The sequence below is a fragment of the Salvia splendens genome, chromosome 9 (genome assembly GCF_004379255.2).
Source record: "Salvia splendens isolate huo1 chromosome 9, SspV2, whole genome shotgun sequence".
NCBI classification, from domain to species: Eukaryota; Viridiplantae; Streptophyta; class Magnoliopsida; order Lamiales; family Lamiaceae; genus Salvia; species Salvia splendens.
The window spans coordinates 481,478-509,295 of NC_056040.1; the positions used below are offsets into that span (position 1 = coordinate 481,478).

At 39.1% G+C, this 27,818-nt stretch overlaps 6 protein-coding genes, 1 long non-coding RNA gene and 1 pseudogene across 8 annotated transcripts; 3 read left to right on the plus strand and 5 right to left on the minus strand.

Annotated features, from left to right (window-relative positions):
* Positions 1-436: 436 nt before the first annotated feature.
* On the plus strand, positions 437-2,289 carry LOC121749570. Its single transcript, XM_042144141.1, has 4 exons — positions 437-688; positions 778-891; positions 1,701-1,805; positions 1,910-2,289. The coding sequence occupies exons 1-4, from the start codon at positions 562-564 to the stop codon at positions 2,146-2,148; spliced, it is 585 nt and encodes a 194-aa protein (XP_042000075.1). The 5' UTR covers positions 437-561; the 3' UTR covers positions 2,149-2,289.
* LOC121749567 (FHA domain-containing protein FHA2-like) lies at positions 2,255-4,328 on the minus strand. The gene is made up of 3 exons (XM_042144140.1): positions 3,581-4,328; positions 3,129-3,286; positions 2,255-2,670 (listed from the first exon to the last, which is right to left on the minus strand). Exons 1-3 carry the CDS (start codon positions 4,227-4,229, stop codon positions 2,461-2,463), a joined length of 1,017 nt encoding a protein of 338 aa, XP_042000074.1. The 5' UTR covers positions 4,230-4,328; the 3' UTR covers positions 2,255-2,460.
* Positions 4,329-4,639: 311 nt separating this feature from the next.
* Positions 4,640-6,674, minus strand: LOC121749569 (annotated as a pseudogene).
* A 141-nt stretch (positions 6,675-6,815) lies between these two features.
* LOC121749566 (peptidyl-prolyl cis-trans isomerase FKBP62-like) lies at positions 6,816-9,962 on the plus strand. Its single transcript, XM_042144139.1, has 12 exons — positions 6,816-7,060; positions 7,195-7,281; positions 7,361-7,621; positions 7,704-7,778; positions 7,857-7,937; positions 8,045-8,239; positions 8,323-8,418; positions 8,500-8,675; positions 8,764-8,886; positions 9,074-9,220; positions 9,495-9,622; positions 9,701-9,962. Exons 1-12 carry the CDS (start codon positions 6,874-6,876, stop codon positions 9,825-9,827), a joined length of 1,683 nt encoding a protein of 560 aa, XP_042000073.1. The 5' UTR covers positions 6,816-6,873; the 3' UTR covers positions 9,828-9,962.
* Positions 9,963-10,668: 706 nt separating this feature from the next.
* LOC121749571 lies at positions 10,669-12,752 on the plus strand. The gene is made up of 3 exons (XR_006039640.1): positions 10,669-11,062; positions 11,431-11,531; positions 12,081-12,752. It is a non-coding gene; the product is annotated as an uncharacterized LOC121749571 (long non-coding RNA).
* A 1,311-nt stretch (positions 12,753-14,063) lies between these two features.
* LOC121748049 lies at positions 14,064-14,924 on the minus strand. Its single transcript, XM_042142266.1, has one exon. The coding sequence runs from the start codon at positions 14,922-14,924 to the stop codon at positions 14,064-14,066; it is 861 nt and encodes a 286-aa protein (XP_041998200.1).
* A 2,844-nt stretch (positions 14,925-17,768) lies between these two features.
* Positions 17,769-20,961, minus strand: LOC121748733 (E3 ubiquitin-protein ligase CHIP-like). 2 transcript variants are annotated; one of them, XM_042143224.1, is made up of 8 exons: positions 20,772-20,961; positions 20,625-20,692; positions 20,447-20,510; positions 19,106-19,177; positions 18,753-18,886; positions 18,501-18,636; positions 18,320-18,430; positions 17,769-18,223 (listed from the first exon to the last, which is right to left on the minus strand). In XM_042143224.1, exons 1-8 carry the CDS (start codon positions 20,874-20,876, stop codon positions 18,098-18,100), a joined length of 816 nt encoding a protein of 271 aa, XP_041999158.1. In that variant the 5' UTR covers positions 20,877-20,961; the 3' UTR covers positions 17,769-18,097. The 2 variants fall into 2 exon arrangements, with proteins under 2 accessions (XP_041999158.1, XP_041999159.1); XM_042143225.1 differs by having other exon boundaries at positions 20,621-20,692; positions 20,772-20,917.
* Positions 20,962-24,012: 3,051 nt separating this feature from the next.
* Positions 24,013-25,633, minus strand: LOC121746507 (60S ribosomal protein L32-1-like). The gene is made up of 4 exons (XM_042140375.1): positions 25,502-25,633; positions 24,974-25,068; positions 24,425-24,606; positions 24,013-24,314 (listed from the first exon to the last, which is right to left on the minus strand). The coding sequence occupies exons 2-4, from the start codon at positions 25,061-25,063 to the stop codon at positions 24,185-24,187; spliced, it is 402 nt and encodes a 133-aa protein (XP_041996309.1). The 5' UTR covers positions 25,064-25,068; positions 25,502-25,633; the 3' UTR covers positions 24,013-24,184.
* Positions 25,634-27,818: the final 2,185 nt, after the last annotated feature.

Consider the following 27,818-nt stretch of genomic DNA (forward strand, 5'->3'; position numbering starts at 1 on the left):
AGCTCGTTAAAACAAGTGGTGCGAATGAAAATGACGTGCAAATCATGTATATATAGTGTTTTGAAAAATTTTTTAAAAAATTGAGCTGGCCGATCGCTCGCCGATCGGGAGCCTGCAATGGCGGCCAACCGACCGGCGAGAGGATCGGCCAGCGCCCGAAAATCGGCGTAGGGTCGCCGATTTTTTCGCCGAAATGACGCTCGCCGGTTCCAATGGTTCGGCGAGCGGACCGGCCAGCGCCGAGAATCGGCTAGCCTGTCCGCTCGCTGCCATTGGAGATGCTCTTAATAATTTACCATTTCTTAAATTATTATAAACAATTAACATTAAATTACACAACACAAAATTTAAAATTCATATAAAAATACAAGGCCAGCATCTGGTCAACAATACGGCTCAAATATTCGGGCTTTGCACAAAATAATTATCCCAATGGGCCGAAACATTATACGATTTCGGCCCGTATAAGATATCTCCAGTCTCTTCGTTACCTTCGGTAGCTCATGAGCTGATTATCGCCGCCGTCAGCCACCGTCGACCACCGCCGCCCCCTCAGCTCAAATGGCTTCGGACGAAAAAAGCGCGGATCAAATCACACCAAATTCTCCATTTTCGTCTTCCTCGAATTTGTCTTCATCGAATCAGGACCACTGGAAGCAGCGCATTCTAATCCCCACTGTGCTCGCAGGTTTTTCTTTTTTTCTCTCTCTTTCTTTCTGAATTGTTTTTCTGATGATCGTCGTCTGATTTAGAGAATTGTTTATGTGCAAAAACTAGGGATTGCTGGAGGATCTGTAGGATTGCTGTCAAAACACAGAAATAATCCCGCCCTTTCAGCAATTTCAGCTATATATGCTTCTAATTTCGCTATCGTCACCGGCTGTTACTGCGGTAAAGTTACTATTTTGACATTGATAGCTTTTTATGATCGAATTTGATATTCATAGTTTCATCATAGCACATTTGATTATGTTGATTTTAGATGGATCGTGTAGCTTTTCCATTTCCACTTATGCTATCGTTCATTGTATTTGGTAATCACAGATTTATGATCAAACATATTGCACTGTGGATTTTCTTCCATCGTTATTGATTTGAGGAAGTAAATCTGATCATTATTATGTTGAAGAAAAAATCAATCTCTATTTGACTGTATATAGGTAAAGATTAATCGGATAACACTTATGTTTGGATCATAACATCACTATGTCTATATTGTGATAATCATATATTTAGTTGATTACCATGGAGCTCTCTTTTCCTATAGATTGATATGCATGTCTAGTTGGCAGAAAAGCTTGATGTTTTCTCCGGTAGGCTACAAATCGAACGGCCAATGCAAGTACTCTTCTTGTAGTTGTTCTTTTTCTTTGCTTTTTTGCTCTTATGCACGTTGTGTTGTTACCAGTCACTAGTTCTTTTATGTTCGATTAAATCTTTCATATCTTTCGTGGAGTGGGTAATCGAATGGCTGGTAAACAGCCGGACGATAGAATGGTATTGAAATATTGCACTCTTGGTATTGATGCACAAATAGACTTCTCTACACTTAGTTTCTATTCAGTCAGAACCTCATTACCATTCTGAAATAGTAGTATATCAAAGAGAATGATAGTAATTGCAATACATATCTATACCTATTTTCTTCGTTCCTATGGGGTGTGAACTGCAAGATATATATTGACCTCCCGGAGTTACAGGTGCACGAGAATTTGTCAGGGTGAGTAGAGAAGGTAAACCAGACGACTTGCTAAATTCAGCTATTGGAGGGTTTGGTAGCGGAGCTATTCTTGGTCGTCTTCAAGGTCAGGGTTCCGAGCCATTTCTATCTGCATAAACAAATGTGTTCATGTTTCTTGCATTCTGATTCGGGTTTTGTTTCATTTCTTGTCTTAAAATGGTATCTCAGCTGGCCCAGTTGGCGCTGTTCGTTACTCTGTGATGTTTGCTGTTATTGGGACAGCAGTTGATTATGCTACTTCTAAGATCATGCCTGCCATTAACAAGCTCAAAGAGAAGGACGACTGGCTTGTACTGCCCGAGTGGTCACCAATCAAGATACTAGACGAAGAGGCTCTCGCTGCAAAACGTGCTCGGGAAGAAAAAATATACAGAAGTGTCCATAATCTGAAAAAAGAAGAATCTTGATACATCTGTGTTGTAACTCTGTGTGGCATGAACTAAATATTTGCTTTTGCCGGATGGATACTTTTCATTTAGGTTTGAGTAAACGTGTATGAAAGGAGTAATAAAATGAGTCAAAAGTGGTGATTTTATTTGACAATCAAACCTATTCAGATTCAATCTTCAAATATCCACATCATACATAACATATTTGCTGCTCAAACAAAATTTACACAATCAGATGTTCGAAACTAACTAGGAACGAATAAAATTTCATAAAAGTAAAGTAATCATCCATGTTAACATGTTCCATTGCTCATGATGCTTAGAACCCTCTCAGGAGAGCAATGACACGAGCGAGACAAACTCCTGGGCGACGCGCCCCTTTGATCTAGTGTTGATCACGAAGTGCTCGGGATACTTCCTCAACAACATGAGCATTCCATGCCACGGTTTTCCATTGGCTTCCGGGGTCAAAACATCCTCGGATGTCAGGTACTTCCTTACGCGGCTGTGATGCCAGATATTGCCGAATTGCTCCACCAACTGTGTGGACCAAATTATTTTCAGGCCAAGATGACGCATGATTCTAGACATTCTTAATAGAAAAACAATGTAAAATACAAGTTTTGGATCTTGAGAAATGAAATGAATTGATCATCTTTACTACTAAAAAAGTTACAGGGGGAATAGTCACTATAATGATTATATCAGAACTCAACAACTTAGATGAGTGGAAATGGTAAGCTTACTACAAATGCCCATTTACTATACAAGGGGGAGAAACATAGAAAAGTCAATCCCAAAACGAAAGTAACACGAGTATCACATATCAAACTCTTAGCCAAAGATATCACATAGAAACATGATTCTTGATATTGTCAATGGGAAACAAGAAAATATGAAGGCTTGCATACTGAAATTTAAACTGGTCCATCTTTACAGGTATTAACAAAATTGGAAGGCAATAGTCACCAACAAGATTTATTCGAATTTTCTTTTACCTCTGTGTGAAGTTTCTCCATCGGCATCCAATCCCCAGGACCACATAGATCAGACAGAACCGTTGCGACTGATGACACGACATCCTTCTCCTCCAGCTGAAGGAGCTGCTGGTTGTCTGATTCCCTGTCGATTCGTGGTCTTCCACCAACCTTTTTATCTGAAAGAAAATGTGTACGCTCTTAAGATAGTAAGAGACATTGCATCTCTGCCTCAGTAGATAGATAGATCATATCAATTCAATAAGTTAACCTTTATTACAAGAACACGAGTTGATCAGTGTAAAGTTCCCTAACTTAGACATTTATACCGATGCTTAACTACAATAGGTGATAATTTGAAGACTAATCGTATTTGATTATCATAAACAAAATCTATCAACTGTTTCAGCAAATTCCAGTACTAAATGAACTTCATATATTGAATGATTTTCACTAAGCAAAATGATTTTTACCTGATTGCCCTGACCCCCCTGCTTTCCCACCGGAGCCGTAACTGTAACCGCCGCCACCGGAGCCATCAATGCCGGCGTCGATCCGCCTCATCCGTTTACCTCCAGACGAGCCCTCCTCCCCTCCAGCTCCACCATCCTCCTCATTATACTCATCCTCATAATACTCCCCTCTTCCTCTCCCCTTCTTCCCAAGCCCTAGCCCGCCGCCGGAGGGCGGCGGCATCCCCAAATTATGCTGCGCCGCCGGCGGGGCCCCAATCGGAAAATTAGCCGTGTGGTGGCGGGGGCCGATCGGGCCGCCGAGAATGCTCCTGACCGGAAGCAGGAAGTAGAACTCTTTATCGCCGATTTGCAGAAGATCTTGGGAATCGAGCTTCACCGGCGGGTTGCCGGGGAGGTGGAGGACGCCTTCGACGAAGCAGCCGTTTTTGCCGAGCACCTCGAGGGCGAATCGGCGGCGCTGGAAGTCGTAGAAGATGCGAGCGTGGTGGCGGCTGATGTTCATCCCGCCGCCGAGGGAGGAGAGGTCGACGTCCACAGACGATTTCTTCGAATTGCGGCCGAGAATAATCGAGTAGGTCTGCATGTAGTACTCGAAATCCTCGCCTTGCAGCTTCGCGAAGCCGGCCTCCACGTCGCTGCTGCTCATCGCTGCGGAATTAGGGCTCCGATCGTTGGAATTGGGGGAAATTGATTTGGGGTAATTGGAATGGGGAATTAATTTGGAGGCAGCTTCTTTTTCCTTTTTCTTTTTGTAAAATATTGAGGGTTTTTCCTTTTGTAAATATTTAATTTTGGAGTATTTTATTTGTTAGCATTACAAAAATCATTTGTTTGTTTTTTTTTGTTTATGTTTTAAACCAAAATGAATTAATTCCATTGTAGATAAAGAAATTTATTTTTATCATATACCATGATTTTATTACCATTCTCAATTTTTTCAAGAAGAGATGCAAAAAAACCATAATTTTATAGTGTAGTAGTACTACTTTTAGCTAAAGTCCTAACAATCCGAAATCTACAAATTAAGAAGGAAAACTCTAAAATTGATATAAATGATGGAAAGCATGTGAATTCAAGTTGATTTCATTTAGACGATAGCATATTAAGAGAATAGATCAGAAATGAATAGTAAAATGTTGGAAATACAATTGTCATACTTTTGAGTCTACGGCTCGACAACGATCTTTCCGGTGGCGTGGCCGTCGATGCTCTTGGCCCAGGCAGTTTCGGCGTCGTTGAGCGCGTGTTTGCAGTCGATGACAGGTACACCAGGTTCTCCGCCTTGACAGAGTTCATGAACGGCACCAGCTGCTTCTTCGACAGCGTCAGCTTCTTCACCGCGTAAGTCCACATGGCGCTCGTCCCCGGCGTCAGGTCGATCACCTTCCCCCTCGAGCTCAGGTTCGGCTCAAACACCGACCACGGGATGGCCGACGCGCACTGGATCACCGCGTCGTACTTCTTGCCCGACGGGCTCTTGAGGGCCGCACCCGCTGGGGTCTTGTAGTCGAGCACCTCGTCCGCCCCGAGGCTCCGCACGAGGTCAATGTTGCGGACCCCGCACGTGGCCGTGACGTGCGCTTTCCCCAGCTTCGCCAACTGGACGGCGAAGTGGCCGACTCCCCCAGAGGCAGCGGTGACAAGGATGTTCTTCTGGGGCCCGGTGCCGTCGAACTTGAGCCCGGCCAAGGTGAGGGCCCCGTGAGCGGTGAGGCCGGCGATAGGGAAGCTTGCTCCCTCGGCAGCTGATATTTCAGCATGCCTATGAACTGTCGTAGCTGTCTGGTTTACAAAAGATGCAAGATACATAGAGCAATCTGCAAGTTTTAGATCAAAGGTAATGGTAATGGAAACTTACACCAACATTCAAGGAAGCAATGACTTTATCACCAGGTTTGAAGTTTTCAACTCCGGGGCCAACCTCCACAACTTCTCCAGCCACATCGGTAGCTGTTTTGAGAAAACAAGAATGAAGATCACACTGCAAGTGGAGGCCCATTGTAATAGGTTTTCCACAAGCTAGAACTAACCAATAAAATGGATTAACTAATACTCTCCAGGCTCTCTTCATTTCATACAAGTGAAAACTCAACTACTGAAGTAGAAGAAGATTACCAGGAATATAAGGAAATCTCTTAGGCATCAAAGGACGAAATAAGCCTTTCTGAATTTTCCAATCAATAGGATTCAAGGTTGTGGCTTCCAGCTTCAGCAGCACTTCACCCTTAATCGGACTAGGAACTGGAACTTCAACTTGCTGCACTAAGGTATCCCTTACAATTAAGTAGTAATGCACCAAACTCAAACGACACCCCCCCCCCCTTCTTTTTTTATAAACTACTATATTTATGTTGCATTTTGTATTTTTCTCCAATTTTTATCCTTAAATTCACAAACATGCTTCACTCCTCCATTTCTAAATCCTAGATCCAACAAAATGAAACCTTGTCGCCACATCAAAAGTGCTATGTTTACTTATTCATTAATTTATTTTTATCATCATTTCCTTTGATTTTATCCAAAGCTCAGAAGATGATTCAGAAGACCGCAAAATCAAGGAAAATGCGATCACAGACAGAAATTCAAAACTCAAAACTCAAAACTCAAAATTAATTGATCCAAAAATAATTAAATGAGAGAGAGAGAGAGAGAGAGAGTTTAAAGAGGCGATCGGGAATGGAATTGACCTTCAACCCAGCAGCTCCGCCGCCATAAGTGTCGTACTGAACCGCGCACATGAGCTTCTCCGCCATACCTATCACCCCGAGATAATTTGCTTATCGGAATTTGTGAAGCACTTTTTCCCCCTTTTCTCACTCTTCATCCTTCACCTTTAGTATGTGTGCATGTATAAATATAGATAATGAATTGATCAAGCACGATTCCTAGCTATTTTGATTAAGATTCAAATTCAATTATTTGGAATTATTGTTGGTGACGACGGAGTAAACGATGAACAAATATAATACTAATACCAAATTTGGATTTCTGTTGTGATGAGAAACAACATTGCTAAAGAACAAATTGTATAGGAATGTATGAAAAAGTAAAAGAAAATTTGATTAAAAAAACACTTATATGAATATTTTTGTATTTAGTTATTGTTTTTTTCTTGCTAAAAACGTGCTGACATTCAGTTAGATTTGCTGAAATCAATGATTTATTTCCGTACAAAGCATGGAACTTTCTAGAACTTCTGCAATTATAAGCTCAGTTTCTATCATCAAAACATCATTAGTCGTTTTCATTGACGAATACTCATCACTGTCTCGTCGGCTCGTTACTTTCAGATGGAAATGACAGACGATTTCGATATTCCGGCGGCGGAGGGGGTGGAGGCGGACTTGGATCTGCCGGAGGACAGCAGCTACATGAAGGTCGGAGAGGAGAAGGAGATCGGATCACAAGGCCTGAAGAAGAAGCTCGTCAAGGAAGGCGAGGATTGGGACACTCCCGACAATGGCGACGAAGTGCAAGGTAGAATTCCTCAATTTTCATCAAATTTTGGTCATTTGTGTATCAGATTGTGAATACTGAAATTCTGGCGACTTGCTGTTTCGCTCTTGTTTGTGATTATTGATTTATTTGGTGAAAATAAATTTTAATTTCAGTTCATTACACTGGAACGTTGCTGGATGGAACTAAATTCGATTCGAGCCGTGATAGGGAGGAGCCTTTCACGTTTACGCTTGGGCAAGGTTAGAATTGGTGATTCCGAATTGCGATGTTCGAATGCTTTTTATTGAAAAATTGGGGGTGAAATGAAACTGTGTGCAGGGCAAGTGATAAAGGGGTGGGATGAAGGAATCAAAACGATGAAGAAAGGGGAAAATGCCGTCTTCACCATACCCCCTGAGCTGGCCTATGGTGAATCCGGCTCGCCTCCGACTATCCCTGCGAATGCGACTCTGCAGTTTGATGTCGAGTTGCTGTCGTGGTTGAGTGTGAAGGATATATGCAAGGATGGTGGTGTGTTCAAAAAGGTACTCAAAGAGGGGGAGAAATGGGAGAATCCCAAGGATCCTGATGAGGTGTTTGGTGCGTAAGCTCTCGCCTTCAATAAAATGTGGATTGATGTGTATTGAATTGTTAGTAACAGACGTGGTCGTGTGTAATGCAGTCAAGTATGAAGCACGGCTAGAAGGTGGGGCTGTCGTTGCCAAATCCGATGGAGTTGAGTTCACTGTTCAAGAAGGTGTGTTGGTGAAATATTGATTGACAAAATGTTTGTGTTATTTAAATACTCCTATACTGATATTCTTGGCATGTTTAGGTCATTTTTGTCCTGCCCTTTCGAAGGCTGTGAAGACGATGAAGAAGGGGGAGAAGGTCCTCCTTACAGTGAAAGCTCAATGTAAGATGAGCTATGGCAGTTACCCAAGATTCTAAGTTGATAATTTTATCTATGTAACTTCTATACAGTTCTGATTGGTCATGTTTATGTTATGATCTTTGATGCAGATGGGTTCGGTGAGAAGGGCAAGCCTGCTTGCGGTGATGAAGGTTCTGTTCCACCAAATGCCACACTGGCTATTGACCTCGAACTGGTATCGTGGAAGACAGTTTCCAATGTCACCGATGACAAGAAAGTTGTCAAGAAAATACTGAAAGAAGGGGAGGGGTATGAGCGCCCGAATGAAGGAGCTCTAGTTAAATGTAACCATGTTCTGTGAATTTTGTTATTGTCAATCTTTGATCTGAAATCTGTCATCTATTCATGTTGTGCAAATTTTGTTTAGTGAAATTGATTGGTAAGCTGCAAGATGGTACTGTGTTCCTTAAGAAAGGCCATGGTGATAACCAGAACAATCTTTTTGAATTCAAAACGGATGAAGGTACACCCTTTTTCCTAATTGCTCACTTCTGATTATGTGATTTGCAGTTGCGTATTACTGAACTTGTGCTCGTATAAGCAGAGGAAGTTGTCAACGGACTGGACAAGGCTGTGATAACAATGAAAAAGGGAGAGGTAGCAATTGTGACAATTTCTCCAGAGTATGCGTTTGGTTCATCTGAATCACAGCAAGAGCTGACCAAAATTCCTGCAAACTCGACTGTTTTGTACGAAGTCGAGCTAGTCTCTTTCGACAAGGTCAGTTTAACTGTGATTTAAGTTCTGGTATCAATGTGTTTGTAAAATTTATGGCTCAATGTGTTCAACTTGCTGGTGTATATTTCAGGAGAGGGAATCTTGGGATATGAATAACGAAGAAAAAATTGAGGCTGCTAGCAAGAAAAAGGAAGAAGGGAACACCTGGTTCAAAGCTGGCAAGCATGCGAGAGCCTCAAAGAGATATGAGAAGGTATATATTCATCTGAGCTTACATATGAGAATGTGAAGTTATTTCATCTGAGCTTATGATATGTTGGGTGCCAATTTGAATATTTTCAATGACTGACTTGGATATGAGGAGGTGGAATCTTAATCTGAGCTATGATATGTTAGATGCCAGTTTGATACAATGACTGAATTGGATATATGCAACGCAGGCTGCCAAATACATCGAGCATGACTCCTCTTTCAGCGAGGACGAAAAGAAGCAGGCCAAAGCTCTGAAGATCACTTGCAACCTGAACGACGCAGCTTGCAAGTTGAAACTGAGAGACTTTAAGCAAGCAGAGAAGCTATGTACCAAGGTTCGAGGGTGTTTACTTTTCATGAGATAAGATATATGATTGGCTAATTTCATCCCGTTAATGCGATTCCTTGATCCCACATTTTCAATTAGATAAGAATCAAGCACAATTAGCTCAAAATGATAGGAGTTAGCATGGCCCTTGAGTTAACATTGACCTATACAGTTTTTACTTATCTAGGCTAATCATCAAAAGTAAATGCCCCCTTAGGATCTCGTATGCACAATTATAAACACTGTCTGAACGAGCTAACAAATGAAGTTGTCTATTGAAGGTGCTGGAGCTTGAGAGTATAAACGTGAAGGCGCTGTTTAGAAGAGCTCAAGCATACATGAACATGTCGGATCTGGATCTTGCCGAATTTGATATCAAGAAGGCGCTCGAGCTCGACCCCAACAACAGGTAAAGGAAAAAACACAAACACTCTTCTTGAGCTCACTGTGATCACAAGATTTTAAACATATTGTGTGGTGGGATTAGGGATTTGAAGGTGGAGTACAAGATGCTGAAGGAGAAGGTGAAGGAATACAACAAGAAAGATGCAAAGTTTTATGGGAACATGTTTGCCAAATTGAACAAGGCGCAACCCATTGACAGCAAGGCATAATCTCTAAACCAGTCTTTCAATTCAATAATTCCACTTCCTTATTGAAAATAAGGTTATTTTTGTTTTTTTCCTTTTTAGCTTTCTTCATGTTGTGGATTCATTGCCCCTTATTAGTTCAAGATTTGAGTTGCCTTATTTCTTCTTCTTGAGTTGCTTTTGATATAAATTGAGTTTAAGGTTTAATTTTGCAAGCATCATATTTGTAATATTTGGGTACCGTAATTCACACAAATATGTAAAGCGAGTCGACGATGAAGCACAATTTTGTGTCTAGATGCTTCTGGCCTATCTAATACTTAAGATTGGGCGCATCATTATTGAAATGTTTTAAAAAAAAATTAGATTCATAAATTGTAGACTTAAATTTAACCTTCTTTTTAACTTTTCTTCATTATAATTAAATATATATTAGTAATTTCCAACATTAACACAAACATTTTAGTGCCATTTTTAATTAGGGTTGCTACAAAAACAAGAAATTGCTACAAACAAGGAAGATTATACTACTAGAATTTAAGGGGAAAAAATGCACATATATTTGGTGGGACTTGGGATTAAATCTCAAAAGAGATTGCTACAATCCCTAGTAGTAGTAGTAGTAGTAATTATTAGGAGTAGTATAATATTGAAAATGAAACTCCTGTTATATTAATTTTGAATAAATATTTAAATATGTGTGTAGATTAAATAAATGGATGATATTAATTTTGCCGGCGAAGAGAAATTCGACATTCAATTGTATTTGCAACTCTTGTTAGAGCCTTTCACATTTTTTATTTCAACTTGAAACAAAGTTATGATTTAATTACCTAAATTAGTTCGAATATCATAACGACCCTTCACAAATAATCTTTGAATTCCAGAGGCAACTTGGCGTAACCTTTAGGGCTTGAATGGTACCTGTGAAAAAGGCAATAATAGGGTGGGAAAGTGGGAAAAGGTTACTGTTTGTGCTCATTTTCCTATCTTTGGTAGCTATGAAAACTATCGGGTGACCCGGTATAAAATCACCGGGTTTCATAGGAGTGGAGATAATTATCGGTGTTGAAGGGAAAATCTTGTCGGCAGAATTTGGTGGTATAAAGTTTATCTCTCTTTCTCAGAAATCTCTAATCAACGATTTCTCCCAAATTTGCCCTCAAACCTCTCCAACTGCAACACCCTACCTCTCCAACTGCAACCCCGCGACACGAAGAAGACGCATTGCCGGCAGCGATTTCAACTTTTCGAGACAGGTACTTCTGCACCTTTTTTGAGTTCGAAAATTTCACCCAAATTCAATACTGAAAATTTTTGTGTTATGAGCCTTGTCGGCGGTCATGTGCTTCGATATGAATTATTATAATGAGTATTGATGTTTGAAATAGTGTTTATAATGGAATTTTGTGGGTTTTTCTGTGAATTTTGCAAGAATTGGTCAGATTGTAATATTGTACACTTTTGTTTGTGAGTCTGTTGGTGATTGTCGGTCGCGATTTCAACTTTTCGCGACAGTTACTTCTGCATCCTTGACTGCGAAATTTCGCCCCAAATTCAATACCTCGAATTTTCTTCTGCATCCTTGGAGTAGTGTTTATAATGGAATTTTGTTGTATGTTTTTAGCCAAGTGCAAGAATTGCTCAGATTGTAAAGTTGTAGAATTGTGTCTGTGGACTTCTCTTCTCCAATCTCTCATTGCTCCCACCACCCCCACTGCATTCCAGGTGTCCCCCTCATCTCTCTCTCTCTAGCTACTTGTTTTTTTACTTGTTAGGTAAATATGGAATGATATTTGGTGAATTGAGTTTGAATTTCGTGCCTTTGTTGCATTTTCATTCATAACCACAACTATGTATCTTGAATTTCTTTAAAGATTCCATCTTTGACACTTTTTTAGACTATCTACTTCTCCTCTGAATTTTGTTAGAGATAAACTCATCAATAGAAGTAAAGATTGTAGTAGTTAGGATTTAGAGGAAGAAACTACTCATTTCTTGTACAATGTTGGCTGATTGAACTCTGGAGCCAATTATGATCTTTCAGCTAAAGTAAGGATAACTGTTGTTTTAATTAACTCACTTAGGTAAAAAAGAACCTTAGTTCTCCCCCTCCCATTCGTTCTTTTTAGGCTGCAAATCGTCTATTTGTGTTTCTATATAGCCTCTTTCTTTCCAAACATTTAGATATACTTAATCTTGTAAAGTAGAATTGTGTGTGATTTTTGGGAATTTTTGGGTTTATTTTGAGATTTTTTTGCTGTGATTATTTCCTAGTTTGTTTAAGATGGTTAAAGAAAGACAACGAAAGATGAAGGAGGCGGAGACAGTTGTAATTATGATTGAGGACATTGTGAGGACACAACAACAAGACCTGCTCACAATTTTGAACATGGTCTAGACAATTATTACCTCGTCGAATATTGGAAATAATGAACTCAACTATCACCTACAACATGTCGTCAAAGCTTCCTGCTCAAGTGAGACACATGGATAGACTGTTTGGTCTAACTGATAGAGACTGCATCAGCAACCTCCGAATGGATCGCAATGCATTTGGGCGTTTATGTCGGATTCTACGCGACAGGTGCGGTTTGGTTGATCAAAGATACGTCCGAGTGGAGGAGCAGGTTGCAATGTTTATATGGATTTGGAGTGAGTGAGTTGTGGGATTCCAGCTATATGTTTATATAGAGGAAGCACGTTTCTGTTGATGGCGCCAAACTCAAGGAACTTAGGCGCCAATTTTTTGGCAGGAAGAATGAAGAAGAGTGGATGGTAATTTCATGTCCCAAAAGGGTATTATTGTCATCACAAGTATTGTCATCATGTGGGAACATATCTCATATCTGCTACCAAACATAGGTATATACAATTTCTGAATTCTCAAAAATGCTACCGAACACTGGAATATATGAAAAATACTATCTCCCAACTTGTGAAAAATTACCTAAAATGTAAACCTATGAAAACACTATCACACAACCAATCACACCCTTATTGACCATATCTGAATAAAGTATGGCGACAATGAGCAATACCTGTCAAATTTAGGTCCATTCAGTACTTTGGTTTAATCAATAAATAAAATAGTATGATGATTGAATGTATGTTTATAATAAGATAATATTAAAATATAAGAGTGAGAAGAGGTGATTGGCTCCCGAATGCTAGAAGAAGACATTCAAAGGGGTCAGTTACCCTTATATAGAGGATTATACTATCAAAAGACAAAAGCTAACACACTTGTCCCTCCTTTCTATCTTTATTACCTTATCCTTACTCAATGTACCCCTGCCCCACTCCCTATCTCATATGCATATTTCAGATTTACATATTTATACTCCCCTTGTTACTACATTATGGACTACTAAATGACTTAGTATTTTCTTTTCAGTTTTTATCAGAATTTGGGTTTGGTGGTAGAAAGAGAAAATAAATTGATATATCTAAAGTATAATATATTATGGGAAAATGTTTATAAATGAAAATAGACTCATTTTTATGTGTATATACTCAAATAATAAAAATAGACTAGTTTATGGACGGTAGCTAATACTCCATATACATATAGGGGGTGTTTGGTTGGCAAGATTAAATCTCATAATTAAATATGTATAATGTTTGGTTCATAAGATTGAACCCTTCAACTTAATCCTAGATGGATAGGCTCATGATAATTAGTCATAGCCTCCCCTCCAACTAAAATAATCCCACAACTTAATCCTAGATGGATAGTCTCATGATATTAGTCATGGCAACCGAACGCCACCTATGGTTACCTACATGCGGTGGCAATTGGCAAATGAGGGTATTCTATTATGTGAATAATGTAATGATTGACGATCATAAACCACATATTTATTGTGTATATTGAGCAAGATGATTGTGTTGTATAAAAATATTTATCAAGAAAGACATTAAATATGAAGTAAAATAAATTAATTCAATTTTCATGATACCACTACTTGCAAATGGCTCATTATCTTAGCAGCATGACCAGTAGTGAAATTTGAATTGAACTGTAATTTCTCACATTTTATATTAAAATAAATAACATAACTCCAGTCTTTGTTTTTTAATATGCCGAAATATATATATATATATCCAAAAGATCTCTTTTATGCTGTATTTTATTTATTAAATACTCCTAATTTACACGTGTACAATTTGCTAATCTGCGCCGCCACGAGTGCACCGTTCACCCGCCGCGTTACAGTGAAAAAAAATGCAGCTATATTTTGTTAATTTTGTAAGCATTCATCTCGTTCTACTAGCCGCCGAAAACACCAAAAGGCCGCCGTTAGCGGCAGCGTCAAACCCAACGGCGCGGCACTTGACGCGATTCTCCGCCGCCGGAGACGGAAACAGATTCGTCGTCCGCCGGTACGGTCCCAGCCACTTGCACTGCATGAAGCGGTGCTTCCTCCACGGCGGCAGAATCAAACCTCCGCTCTTCAGCGAGCACCTCACGGCGCTGCTCGCCGCTCTCAGGATCTGCCTCATTTCCTCCGCGGTTCCGACGTAGATCCGCGGCAATCGCCGTAGGAGGCACTCGTACGAGCTCGTCGGCCGCGCGATCGCGAATTCCGCCGCGAAATCTAAATCGACTACGTATCTCATTCTCACCGCCGACGAATCGACGTCGATGAACTCGTAGCTTCCTCCGCTGAGACCGGCGGAGCTCGGCCAATTCGTCTTGCAAACCGCCGCATTGTAGCCGCAGTTCCTCAAATACGCCATCACATTCCGCCGCATCATCTGCTTGTTCGATCTCAGGCACGCGAATATCTCCGCCGCTCTCCTAACCTGAACCCTAAGCTGATTCCGAAACATATCCGCCTCGTTCTCCACGATCCTCGCGATCAGATCCACGCTCTCCGAGATCGAATCGCACATTGCCCGATCGAGCTCCGCATCCGCACCGTCGCAGTCCTCCGCCGCCGATTCGACAGCGTCGCAGCCGAAGAAGAGCGCGGAGAGGCTCGAGGAAGTGACGTCGTCGTCATCGGCCTCGGCGCTGTGGTCGCTGCCGCTGCTGACGTAGTCGGGTCGGGTCATATCGCCGCCGACGATCCGCGCCTTCGCATTATCGTCAAACGGGTCAGTCACTCTCTTCATTCTCATAAAACTCGATTTCATTATTATTTTTTTCTTTGTTTTAAATAGATGAAATGCGTATTTGTTTTGGCTCGAAGACTTAATCGATAGCATGGTCGTGTATTTATATAAGGAAAGGTCACGAGAATTAATAATTAAATATGGAAATACTCCGGGGAATATTCCGTTAATGATTAAATATAAATAAATATGAGTGGGATAAATAAATGAGGGAAAAGGATAATACCTAGGATTAGTGTTTATTCATTATTCATTCCTATTACTTTTAATTATTTAGAAGCATATTCTTTGGATTGTTCCCGTTGACATGGCAGGAGATTATTGGGCGTTTTAATTTTTAAATCTTTATTTTTTTCATATAGTATCTATTATTGCAAATATAGAGTAATTTTAGTAAATGTTTAGATAAATAAATCTGCTTTGATATTTTTAGGACACAAATTCTATATTTATGAATATTTTTAGGCAGAATTTTTGGGACAACAACTAGCAAGGTGAATAAAATATGTACATAAAGAGTACTCCACAGTTGGATTCTTGGGAATTTTTTCTTTGAAATTGGTACATAAATATTAATTAATTTAAAAATAGTTAATTAGTTGTATATCTGCATAATTATTTCTAGATTGAACTGAATATTTATATTAAATTTTTAAAACCAATTTTTTAATGATATATTATAAATACAATTTAGTAAAAATAATACTCCATTATTCATAAAAAGTTAATTTAATAAATTAAAATTCCTTCGCTTCAATTTTAAATTCTGGGATATTATTTCCGCGCAATCTTTGTAGATTTGTGTTAGTTAAAAAATAAATATAGACATAGCCAACTTTTAGGGAAGCGTTTATCATGGCGGTGTTACAGTAGTCTTAAAGTTAGTAATTATTAAAATACTGATCCACATATCCAAAGTGCCTCACCTTGATCTTATAAGATAAATGCATATACTAGTAGGAGTATACATTTACATCACATCAATAGAATATATAAGACAAAACACTCCTCGTGGATAATCAATGTTAATGTGTTCCTCTCAATAATAATAATAATAATAATTATACAAATAAAAAATACTATAAATGAATGATGTTTGTGCAACTGGTAATAAAATTGATGGTTTGAGGCGTGGGTGGGTGGGTGGGTGATGGGGATAAAGGTATAGTGGCCATGTCTCTTGGTGAGTGCTAAAGGTGGAGAGAGAGAGAGAGAGATAAGTTTGCATATTATGGAGAAACGTGTTAATCGGTGATAAGCAACGAGTGCGACCATTGGTAATAAATCTTGGAATTTTTAGAGGTGGATATGCAAAATATGCTGTCTGCTATTCCAACAACTAATCCTACTAATATTTTATTTCAATATATTCAATGTCTACGTGGTCACACCTCCGGCTCAATATTTTATCCATACTCAAAATATTGATATATTTATTCTCTGTTTCGACTATAATAATAATAATATTAGTATTAGTATTAGTATTAGTATTAGTATTAGTATTAGTATTAGTATTAGTATTAGTATTAGTATTAGTATTAGTATTAGTATTATTACTATTAACATAGTAGTAGGAGTTTAGACGCTTCCCCTTAAATTAATATGTTGAGTTAAATAGGAAATCATAATTAATTACAAAATAAATAATTGAAGAGGTAAAAAAAGTATAAGAAAAATTAAATTAAATTTATTATTTTTTGTCATAAAAGAAAATTAATTCAACTATAATAGAATTATAAAAATAAATACGATTTAAACTACGATGTGATAGAGGGAGCAATTATGTTGAGATTCGTCGAAATTCTAGTTTGAACAAATAGAATAATCAAGTTGTAAGTATTTGTAATATTACCTTCATATGACTATTCATGTTTATAATCAACTAACTATAAAACCATGCACTATTTGATTATAGCTGGAATGAGCTAAATAAATACGCGTTGAACGATACCATAACAATAAATTTAAAATTTAAACAACGCAAATTTCAGAAACCGATTGATAAATGCGTAAATTAATTACTAAGTTTTGTAGTACAATAATTTTTAGCTCCGTAAATAGTAGCACGTGTCTATTGTTCTTCCATTGGGACTGTGACACCGACATCGATATTATTGGTCGTGTAGTGGTGAGTCATCACTGTTGTGTTTCAACCACGTGAGTATAAAATTAAATTAGGTGATAAAATATTCCATTTGGTTCTCAAAAGATAGGCTAATAGAATGCGACTTGAGTTTAACAAAAACAATCGGTAGCAAAAGTAATATCAATAATAATTAACTTATCGTACTATATCATAGTCGTAGAAAAAATTTTTGAAAGGAAAATTGCGTAGAAAATTTTATGCTATTTTAAATTGAGTTTTGAGTTACAGGTCAGTGTAGTAGATAGGTTCGAGTTCATATATAATTGCCAGTAATAAATATAATGCTCCTACTAAATTGGTTCCTTATTTCTCTAAAAAAGTTATCATTATATTAAGTTTATATTCGTGAATGAGATATACAGAAAAGGCATAAATGTAAACATCAGTATCTTCTTTCTGTGATCGGAAATTGATTCGGAACAAGTAGAGGAAATTAAAAAAACACGCCGTCTTTAGTTTGTTTATAGTAAGTAAATATCATAACGATCTGAAAATAACAATATCGCCCCTGATTTTATTTTTAAATTTTTTTCTCATTGCTTACAAGAGTAATGTTAAGCATAATAAAATTTAAAATTACACTAATATTGTGGATTACTCTATTATTATTTCGCCTAAAGAAGATTATTAGACTGAAAAGTTGGTCCAATGCTTTGCCAATTCATGTATTGTGATTGGGGTAGATATGAAGGGCTGACTAAATTTGGGTCAAAAGCCCAATCAAGAAATTAGAATACTTGGTTCAAATTTGACATTCAAACTTTAGCCACAAGAATTTTGCCTCGAAACAAAAAGTTTGCAACAAAAAAAACACTGTACAATTTCGGTTTCTGGAGACCTATGTGAGATTTCTAACTACTATAGTAATTAAATCGGACCTACTGTAAGTTATGCAATGATCATACTGTTCTATAAACCTTACGATTTTCGAACGCGCTCGAAAAAATCACAAATCACGAATAAGTTGTCCTTGTTCTGCTGGAGAGATGCTGCGAATACTTACATGAACATATCGGAGATCCCAGCTTCAGTCCATCCGGTAGGCCCAGCCGTGCGCCTCCAGATATGCTCGCACGGCTTCTTTTATGGCCAAATTCGGTACCAACTGAGACGGATGCAGCGTTTCATGGGTAATGGGGTCAAATTTACCCACCTAACAAATGGAAAATTCGGAAGCCACACTCATACACATGCTTATGAGTTATGATGGAAATTACGATCATGTGAGTTCAGAGACGCGATAACTCACCTTCTGGAGGTGATCGAGGATCACTCCTCTTTCGTATGTCACCCCACTCGGAGTGATCACAGGATCACGCAAAATATCCAGAGTGATTTTACAACATAGGTAGTCTGGCACCTGAAAAACAATAAATGGAAATTTAAGAAGACGGGTAATCATATGAACATACAAAGACATCGATGCTCACCTCCGTTGGGGTATCATTCTCTGTAGCTTTCTCAAATACTAGGTTCAAGGCTTTGATTTGATCTAAAGCAGAGAGGTGAGTTTCGACGAAACCTTCTTTTTCAGAAGCATCGCTTAGGGCTGCTTCACAAGCTTCTCTGTTATGCACAGTAAGCAATGCACGGATAAAAAACAGACATCACGCCATACCATAAGCACGTGCAGAAAAAATTTTAAGAACGGCAAAGAAGAGAAACCAAAAGATGGAAATTACTTTAAGTTCCGAAGCTCCCAAGAACGCTTGGTGGACTCTTGTTCCCATAACAAGTATTTTGCCTTCGCGAGCTCTTGCCATATTTCCTCTACCATGTATCCTTGGGGGTTTGCACCCCTGCCAAGATCCAGCGCCTAACATCATGCGTCACGAACAACCAAACATCATTTTCAATCAAGGCCCAATGATCCAAATAAAAGAACCATAATGACGTAGCAGTCACCCCAATTCATCTTGATCAAAACATTTACACAGCCAAAATAGTGGACACGAATCACATGCAAACATATGAATACAGATCTTGGGCCTCGAGGAAAAGAGAGCTCTCACTTATTTATGCAAATCCATCATACCTTCTCCAACTCAATCACTCCTTTCGAATATTCTTTCTTTTGCAGCAGAGCAAGACCGAGCAAATAGTGCGCCTAAAAGGAAAAGTCATCAACAATTAGTTGTAATTATAGTTCGAAAGTTTTTTGATAGGTAAATATAGAAGTATAGCCACAAGAATATCTCAATGCTTCATATCTAACATTTCAATAGAGTCGCGCTTGAACGGAACAAATATTTTCAAAGGAAGCACCTGCAAGCTAGTTAAAAGTTCAGTTATTCAAAATTCATGAAGGCAAACAAGTTTCATAATAGTTATGGTTTCCGTAACTTCCAAAGAGAGCCAAGAGAAAATATGTCTGTTGTATGTTGGATGTTAACAGAATAAGAAACGACCATACGCACATACATAGTTACAGACATACATACATTTTACCATCCAAAACTTATCAGAGTCAGAAACTATGTTTAACTATAGTCTCAGAAAACTAAAAGACAACATAATATCAATGTTTTCAATAACTACTGCGCCCCTATACAGAACAAGCCTATAAAGTTGATCGCCGATGGGGAGAGGATCCCCTGCTGTGCAAAAATCACAGCAGGGCCTGCTGCCCCATACACCACCATTTTATATTATTATTTTTTTTATAAAAAAAAATAAAAATTTAATATTTTAAAATTGTTTGTGAGGGGCAGCAGGGCCCTGCTGTGATTTGTGCACAGCAGGGGATCCTCTCCCTCGCCGATGTCCCCTTTTCCACCCAGAAAATATCAACATTTTCCTCACTCTGCCTTAAGGAAACGAAAATGATTAGGCTCCAGCAGCATCTTATCAGGAACTAACAACAAAAATCACTGTACCCATCGAATTCAAGGCTACTTTGCCAACAACTTCCAATCAGATTGTGTCTAAGACTAGGAAGAGTAAACAATTATTAATCCTATAACTTTTTTCCTTCCCCACACTTATGGTTCATTCGATTACCCACTTATTTATACTAAGGAGGGGGAGCAGTATGAGGTGAAAATAACTCGTATAGCATTGGAACCGAGATTCTTTTAACTGAATGGTTACTGCAACTCATGCCGTATTCCTTCATAATTCAATCAACAATTCGCTTCATTTTCAGATAGGTTACAACCTCGAATCCATCGAGGCGCTGGTTTTCACTATTAATGATGCCTAATCATTTGTTTCTCAATATACACACACTCCTTCACATTCCTTCTTCACAATTACTAATTTAATTTTGATGATTCACATAAACCTCAGCAGAAATAGCAAAATCACAGATAATATGATGATCACAAATGAACAAAGAAGACCTAGAAGAATGTCGCACAGTGTTTACACTCCATACCTTTACAGAATAGTGATCGAGCTGAATCGCTCTCCTGCAATCCTCCTCCACACGCGCCCAGTCACTGCAGATAACGAGAGAGAAAAAAAACGAATGAAAACAATAGATCTCAAACAGAGATAGGAAACGAAATCTTCTCCAAATTGAAATCGGAAACGAGTTGAGTGGTCGTACATACTTCCGCTTGCGATGACAGAGAGCGCGATTGGTCCAATACACCGCCACATCGGGGCACAGCGCAATAGCCTAAAGAGAATCGAACTTCTTCAGCAACACGAACGTAAGAGAGAAAAAAGGTAATCAGTTTGAAAGAAAAAAAAACTACCTCGGTATAAGCATCAATGGCGGCGCCTAACCGATCCTTCTTGAAGTACGTGTTGCCGTCTTGCCTCAGCTGCTCGGCTTGTTTCGCCGCCATTGTTGGCGACATGAACGAGTGAATAGGAGAGAGAAAATGAGCGGATCCAGAGATTTGCTGATTTTGCAATAGATTATGAATGTGTTTGTTTATAAATATCTTTTCTATAAATCGGCCCCCGAATTGGAATTAGATTTGAGTTAGTATTACAAATAATTTAGCTCTAGAATGTTCTATTTAAGTTAATTAAATTTGTGTATCAGTTTGGTCAATACTCAATAGTCGTCTTAATATTTATATGGTTCATTAAATATATGAATCTGACGTGTGACACATCTCAAATATATAGCCTTTCCTAGATGCTCAACTTTGTTTAGATTATACAACATCTATTCCAACTTAACATTTCCTTAGGGTGTCCACTATAAGGCGGACACGCCCAATAGCTCCGCCCCAGTTTTTGTTCATAGCCCCAATTTTATTGTTCATAGTCCCAAAATTTTGTGTCCGCCACTATAGTGGACACCTCCAATAGCCCCAAATTTTATAATCAACTTTCATTTTATAATATTTCAAGTAATTATGAACAAATTTATCGGGCTCTTAGTGGATTAGAAGAAGCCGACTATACGAATTAAAAATAAAAATAAAAATAAAAATAAAAATAAAAATAAAAATAAAATTAGAACTACACACTAAATTAAAATTAAAATCACACACTACATTGAATCTAGTACAAATCACTACCAAGTTTACACAACGCCACTACCTCCCCTACGTGCCCACACTTCTTCAATCAAATCGGTCTGCAGTGTGTTATGTGATGTGGTCCTGCGCATATCAGCGAAGCGTTGGATCAAATATTCATTGCTCCGTGGTACGCCCATCTGGATCGGCGCGGACGCGACACCGTGACTTGTACTTGCACCCTCTTCCGGCGCCCATCGCTCTGCCGCAAATCCTTCATCTTCTATTATCATATTATGCAATATGATACAGGCTAACATAATATTCGCGACATCATCTTCGTGCCAAGCTCGTGCCGGACACCGTATAATAGCCCACCGCGATTGGAGGACACCAAAAGCCCGCTCAACGTCCTTCCTAGCACTCTCTTGTTTGCGCGCAAAATATTGTTTCTTCGGTCCTACCAGTTGGCGGACAGTCTTCACGAATACGGGCCACCGCGGATATATTCTATCTGCCAAATAGTATCCCCTACTGTACTGCGTACCGTTGGCTACGAAGCTGATTTCTGGCCCTCCCCCCGGCACTCCTCGTTGAAGAGAGGCGACGACTGAAGAACATTGATGTCGTTGTTAGAACCTGCCACGCCGAAATACGCATGCCAGATCTTCAGACGGTAGTCCGCAACGGCTTCCAGTATCATCGTTGGATGTTTGCTTTTGAATCCAGTAGTGAACTGGCCTTTCCATGCCACAGGGCAGTTCCTCCACTCCCAATGCATGCAATCGATGCTTCCTAACATTCCTGGGAAGCCGTGCACCGACCCGTGCATATCAAGTAGGCGCTGACACTCATCCGGGTTGGGCTTCCATAGAAACTCCCCACCGAAAATTTCCCGGATCCCCTTACAGAACTGCCTAAGCACCGTGAGGCTAGTCGTCTCACCCATCTGTAGGTATTCATCGAACATGTCCGCTGGTCCAGCGTAGGCAAGCTGTCGGATTGCAGCGGTGCACTTCTGTTGTGTGGACAGCCCGATCCGGCCAGCCGCATCACGCCGGAGGGTGAAGCACCGGTAACGCTCCGCCAAATTCGTCGCTATATAGTTGAACAGCCGCTGCGACATCCTGAATCTCCGGCGGAATACCTCGGGTGGATAACGGGGGTTATCCTCGAAGTAATCATCCATTAAACCTTGGTGAGCACCGACGTGATCTCGTGGGATTGTCCGCCGATGAGTAATGGTGCGAGGGATCGGATCCTCCGCATCCTCCGCCTCCTCCGCCAAACGGGCCGCTACCTCCTGGGCGGCCTGGTGTTGCACCTGTTGAATCAGAGCATTCCAGTTGTCTCTCCACAAATTGTTCATTTCCGACCCCAAATTGTAGTGAGAGAAATTTGTATAGATGTTGTGTTTGAATGGTGTGAAAATAATGAATGGAGTGGGGTGTATTTATAGGTGAATTGAAGTGTAAAAAAAAATTTAAAATTCGCATGCAACCGCCGCGGCTATAATGTCCCCCACTATAGGCGCGACTATACCCCCCCCCCCCCCCGCCGCGTCCTCGCCCCGCACCCGGCGATTCCTCGTCCGCCGCGTCCACCCCCGCGGCGGACACCCTTCCCACTATAAGCCGCCCCGCTTCCGCCCCAAACGCAGCTATAGCCGCGTCCACATTATAGTGGACGCTCTTACTCTGTAGGGATGTCAAAATAGATATTCGGTATCGGGTATCGGGTTACCCGATACCCGTAACCCGATACCCGATCAGGTATATCTGAATTACCCGATTTTTCAAATATTTGTTTAAATTTGATAAATTATGTATTTATTCTACTATTATTTAAAAAATTAAATAATTAAATATACTCCCAAAATCCTTCACTCTCTTAAGTCATAGGATTAAAGCATGAATTATGATGTTTATTATGCATAAATGATGATGTTATAACTTATGAATTTTTTTCTTCTCGTACTAGCAGTTTTTTCCATTTAAATTTAAAATACTCCAAGTTTGTATCAAATTCGACCTACAAGTCTGTATTTCTAAACGTTTATAGTTAATTTTCTCATGAAATAATAAAAAAATAAAATAAAAAAATCAAAATACACCCAAGTCAGGTATTCAGTGCTCGAAATCATTTTCAAATCAGATATCATTAGATTTTGGAAAATTCAAAATCGGATACCCGATTTGAGAAGCCTATCGTTTAGATATGAGAGTTGAATAAAAGTTTAATTTTGTCAATAGAGAAAATGTAGAGTACCACTTATGTTAAAAAGTGCTCCACATTACTAAATAGTAGTTGAACAAAACGTAGACTAGATCAGAAAATTTTTCTTTTTTATGTTTACAGAATGTACTCTGATTCGCTTCACAAGCTCTGTTGCTTCGAGAGGTCGGCACCTTGTGTCCCGAGAACTGACAATATTCTTTTAAACAAACAAGACTTTGACCATAATTCTCCGAGAACTTAATTATTTCAATCCACGCAACTTTTAACGAACTTCATTTGAAGATAACAAAAAGATGAACTGCATGTTTAAATGAAGTTCAAAATGTCTTGATTGCAAATCACATAAATCAAAACAAAGTCGAATAATTCAACTCTCCGGTCAATAATCTTAATACTAGCAACTAAAAACATTGACATAAAAAATGGGAATAAGCAGCAGAGCTGTGCAACACAGCTTACTCATCTTCCTGGCTGCGCAGCCTTGCCAGTTTGTTGGTGACTACAACATCGAGCTGAGCTGCCCGCTCAACAATCTCCTTTCTCTTCCTGGTCGAGACATTGTGCGCAATCTCAGCACAGTACTTCCTGGCAACAAACGATCAACGTGGCGTGTTATAACTCACAGTTGCACTCAAAATCAATCTAACAGTAAATGTAGTAGTAAAACATTAGAGATAACACACAAACAAATGAACCTGTTGTGCATCATAAGGAGTTCAAGCTCCTTAACGTTGTGGACCAGGAATTTTTTAAACCCATTCGGCAAATAGTGACGGGTTTTCTTGTCACTACCGTAGCCAATATTGGGCATCAATGTGACACCTTTAAACTTCCTCCTAACCCGGGAATCAATACCCTTGGGCCTGCGCCAGTTTGTCTATCACATGAAAAAACAAAGTGAATTAACACAACAGTTTGACAATAGGCCATCTTCATACAAACAAAAGAAACTGAAATTAATCTTTTTGAGCAAATTCAACTATGGACTAAACCAAATTGCAAATATCAAGTAATGGACTCATAAAAAATCTGTAGACCCCATCTATGTAGGTATTACTCACTCCAACAGTCAACTTAACATAATCACCAGAATGAGTCCTAAAACAAGGCAATATCATCACTCTACTATAAATTTCAGGTAATAAGTTGCACCCATCATCCTTCTTCTGTCATATTCGATTTGTGACGAACTTAGCATTACAAAATCTACAAATACAAATAGAATTAAAAATAAATAAGTGTACCTTGAGACAGGCATATCTGTCGCTGTGATGCCTCTTAAACTGGGTGACACGCTTCTTCACAACCTTTTTGTTCAACAAAGGAACAGCCATAGCTTCTGCAAATATGCAAGGAATAGTATTCAGAAGTAAGCACATCAAAACAAATACTGCATATTCCCCAAATTTCCAGATTCGCACAGCAAATTTCAATCAACCGAACATATTGAATGTATAAACAATTTTCTAGTATTAATCAAACTGCAAAGCTTCTGTTATGCAGATATACATCAACAACTGAACAAAAATAGAGAATATCTAGCAATAGAGCTACTTCTCTAAAATGAACGCAGAGGAATCAAATTGAGACTACTGCAGAAATAATCCATCGATACATTTATCAAAACAGCTGTATTAGCATATCGAGTAGATTAAATCTTCGTAAATGTCGGATTGAGTTAAAAATCTATACAGATTCAGCTAACAAACAACAGTGAACATGAACGAAATTGTATCTACGCAGGCAGGAATGAAGAAACAACGGCGGCAGACCTGGTGATGCGGCGGCGCTGGATCTCCTCCTTTAGTGTCTCGACGCTATGCGAGAAAACTATGAGGTATTGCTTTAGGGTTTTGAGCAATTTATACAGTGAATACAGCTGAGTTTTGAATTGGGCCGAAATAAAATTAGGCCTTATTGTCACTGGGTTGGATTTTGTTTGTCATTGGTACTGTAGTATTTTGTTTTTATATTTATAAGGAAATTATATTCTTAGTCTTCCATTTTTTTTAAATAATCTTTGTATCTAGGAGTATAAAATATGAATATTGCTCTAGCTTCTTAGCCTTCTTTTATAATAGAGTTTGTTAGTACTATTTAGGGCTGCATTTGATAGACTATCCATGTTACGGGTAATTACGAAATGACCATGTTATGTATCATGATTTGTGCTATTTATATTTTTAATTAGTATGTTTGGTGCAAAATATGTATAATATCATGCTAAAAGTTATATATACTTAAATAACCTCAATAATATTATATATGTACAAACTGAGAATTGGAAATGTGGAGGACAATTTAGTAATTTTGTTTAAGTATTTTGGTTCAACTTTTCAAATTGTTAGTTAATCCATCAAAATTGTGTGTAATAAGCAGACTTCAAGTTGGGCTTCGTGGGGCCATAAAAATAACACTGAGTTGTTTACTTAGATTAATTAAGTACTCTCTCTGTTCCATGTTAAAAGTAATCATCTCTCTTACTTTATTCTGTATCCATTTAACACATTATTCTTATTCTCTGTGCCGAAAAGAAGTGTCTTTGTTAGCAAAGAACGAATAAAATACCAAACACACAATTAAAATTAGAAAAGGACTTGTAACTTGTCGCATATAGCTATCATATACCCCTTAAAAATATAAAGATTACTCTCTGTCGCATTTATTCTTTGTTAAAGAGTCCCATTTAATGTTTTTTTAATACACTTTTAATGCATGAGAGTTTAAATAATATGTATTCATCACATTATTTAACATTTTTCCAAATGCACGTGACTCAAATAAATGTGTCGAATGTTACGAAACTAAAGCACAAGCAATCATGAATATAAATAAATAAATATATGAATTATTTACTAGTTTGATACTCCATGATATGTAACAAATAAATTTGATTATTATTCGGGTGGAATTTATAAATCATTACTGGTATACTGATGGGGTACGAACTAAACCCTAATGGCATGCCCAATAACAGTGACGGCCCATCAGCCCAGAGCCCAAGAAAGAGTATCTGTTCGGCACCAAAGAGTTCGGCACGACCAAAGAGTTCGGACTCAGCCTACAGCTCGGTAAAAGCCGACCAGTCAAGCTCTCCTCTCAGATCGGCAAGAGCTGATCGGTAAAGTCCAGCAGTTCGGTCTCAGCATTCGACCGAACTAGGAGTTAGTGGACTCATGAAAGGCCTCCACGACCTCCACTATACCCACGATCTATTTAGTGGTACGAAGCAGTTATTGAGCAGTTATTGCTCACCCACGATCTTGTTAGTGGGGCTGCAAACCACGATCCTAGTTCAATGTACAAATAGAACTTAGATCAGGTAGAAGAGAGAGCTCTCTAGAGATAAAATATCATATAGCAAGTCTGTGTTGTAAGCTGTAATCCCAGATCAAGCAATACAATCTTGCCCTCCCTTCTTCCCGTGGACGTAGATTTACTTCAGTAAATCGAACCACGTAAATTCATTGTGTCGTAGTCTTTATTCTCTACCAGCATTTACTAACATCAGAAATTCGCGGATTCATCACTGGCGCCGTCTGTGGGAACCAGAGAACAAAATTTGTGATAAAGCGAATTTTTGATCCATTTTTTCCACCCAAAAAATGCATACCAGATCGCAGAGTACCCGTATTCCTGCCCGTGAGAACCAGGAGGAAGCCAATCCATCCCATAGGTCTGGAAAACAGCCTAGGGATAAATCCACCACCAGTTCTCATGGCGAAGGAACAAGCCGCTCCAAAAATCGTCCCACTGAGTCTTCCCAGCAGCCCGATTTGAATGAGGCTGTCAAGCAGTTTTTGGCGGCGAAGCAGGAGGAATTCTTAACCTTCCTGCAAAAAAGCCAAAAGCAGCCGGAGACGAAAACGGCGGATTCTCCTTCTCCCTCCGCACAAGAAAGTCACTACCGCAGTAGTGTCGCATCTCCCAGGAGAAAGAATCCCCGTCCCCAACATGTTCCAGTTCCTCCTCGGTACCGGAATCACAGGAGAATTCAATCTCCTCCATACCGACGAGATATCGGATTCGCCGTGTACGGATCACTGAAGACTCCGTTCTCGGACGACATCACCCGAACTCCCCTACCAC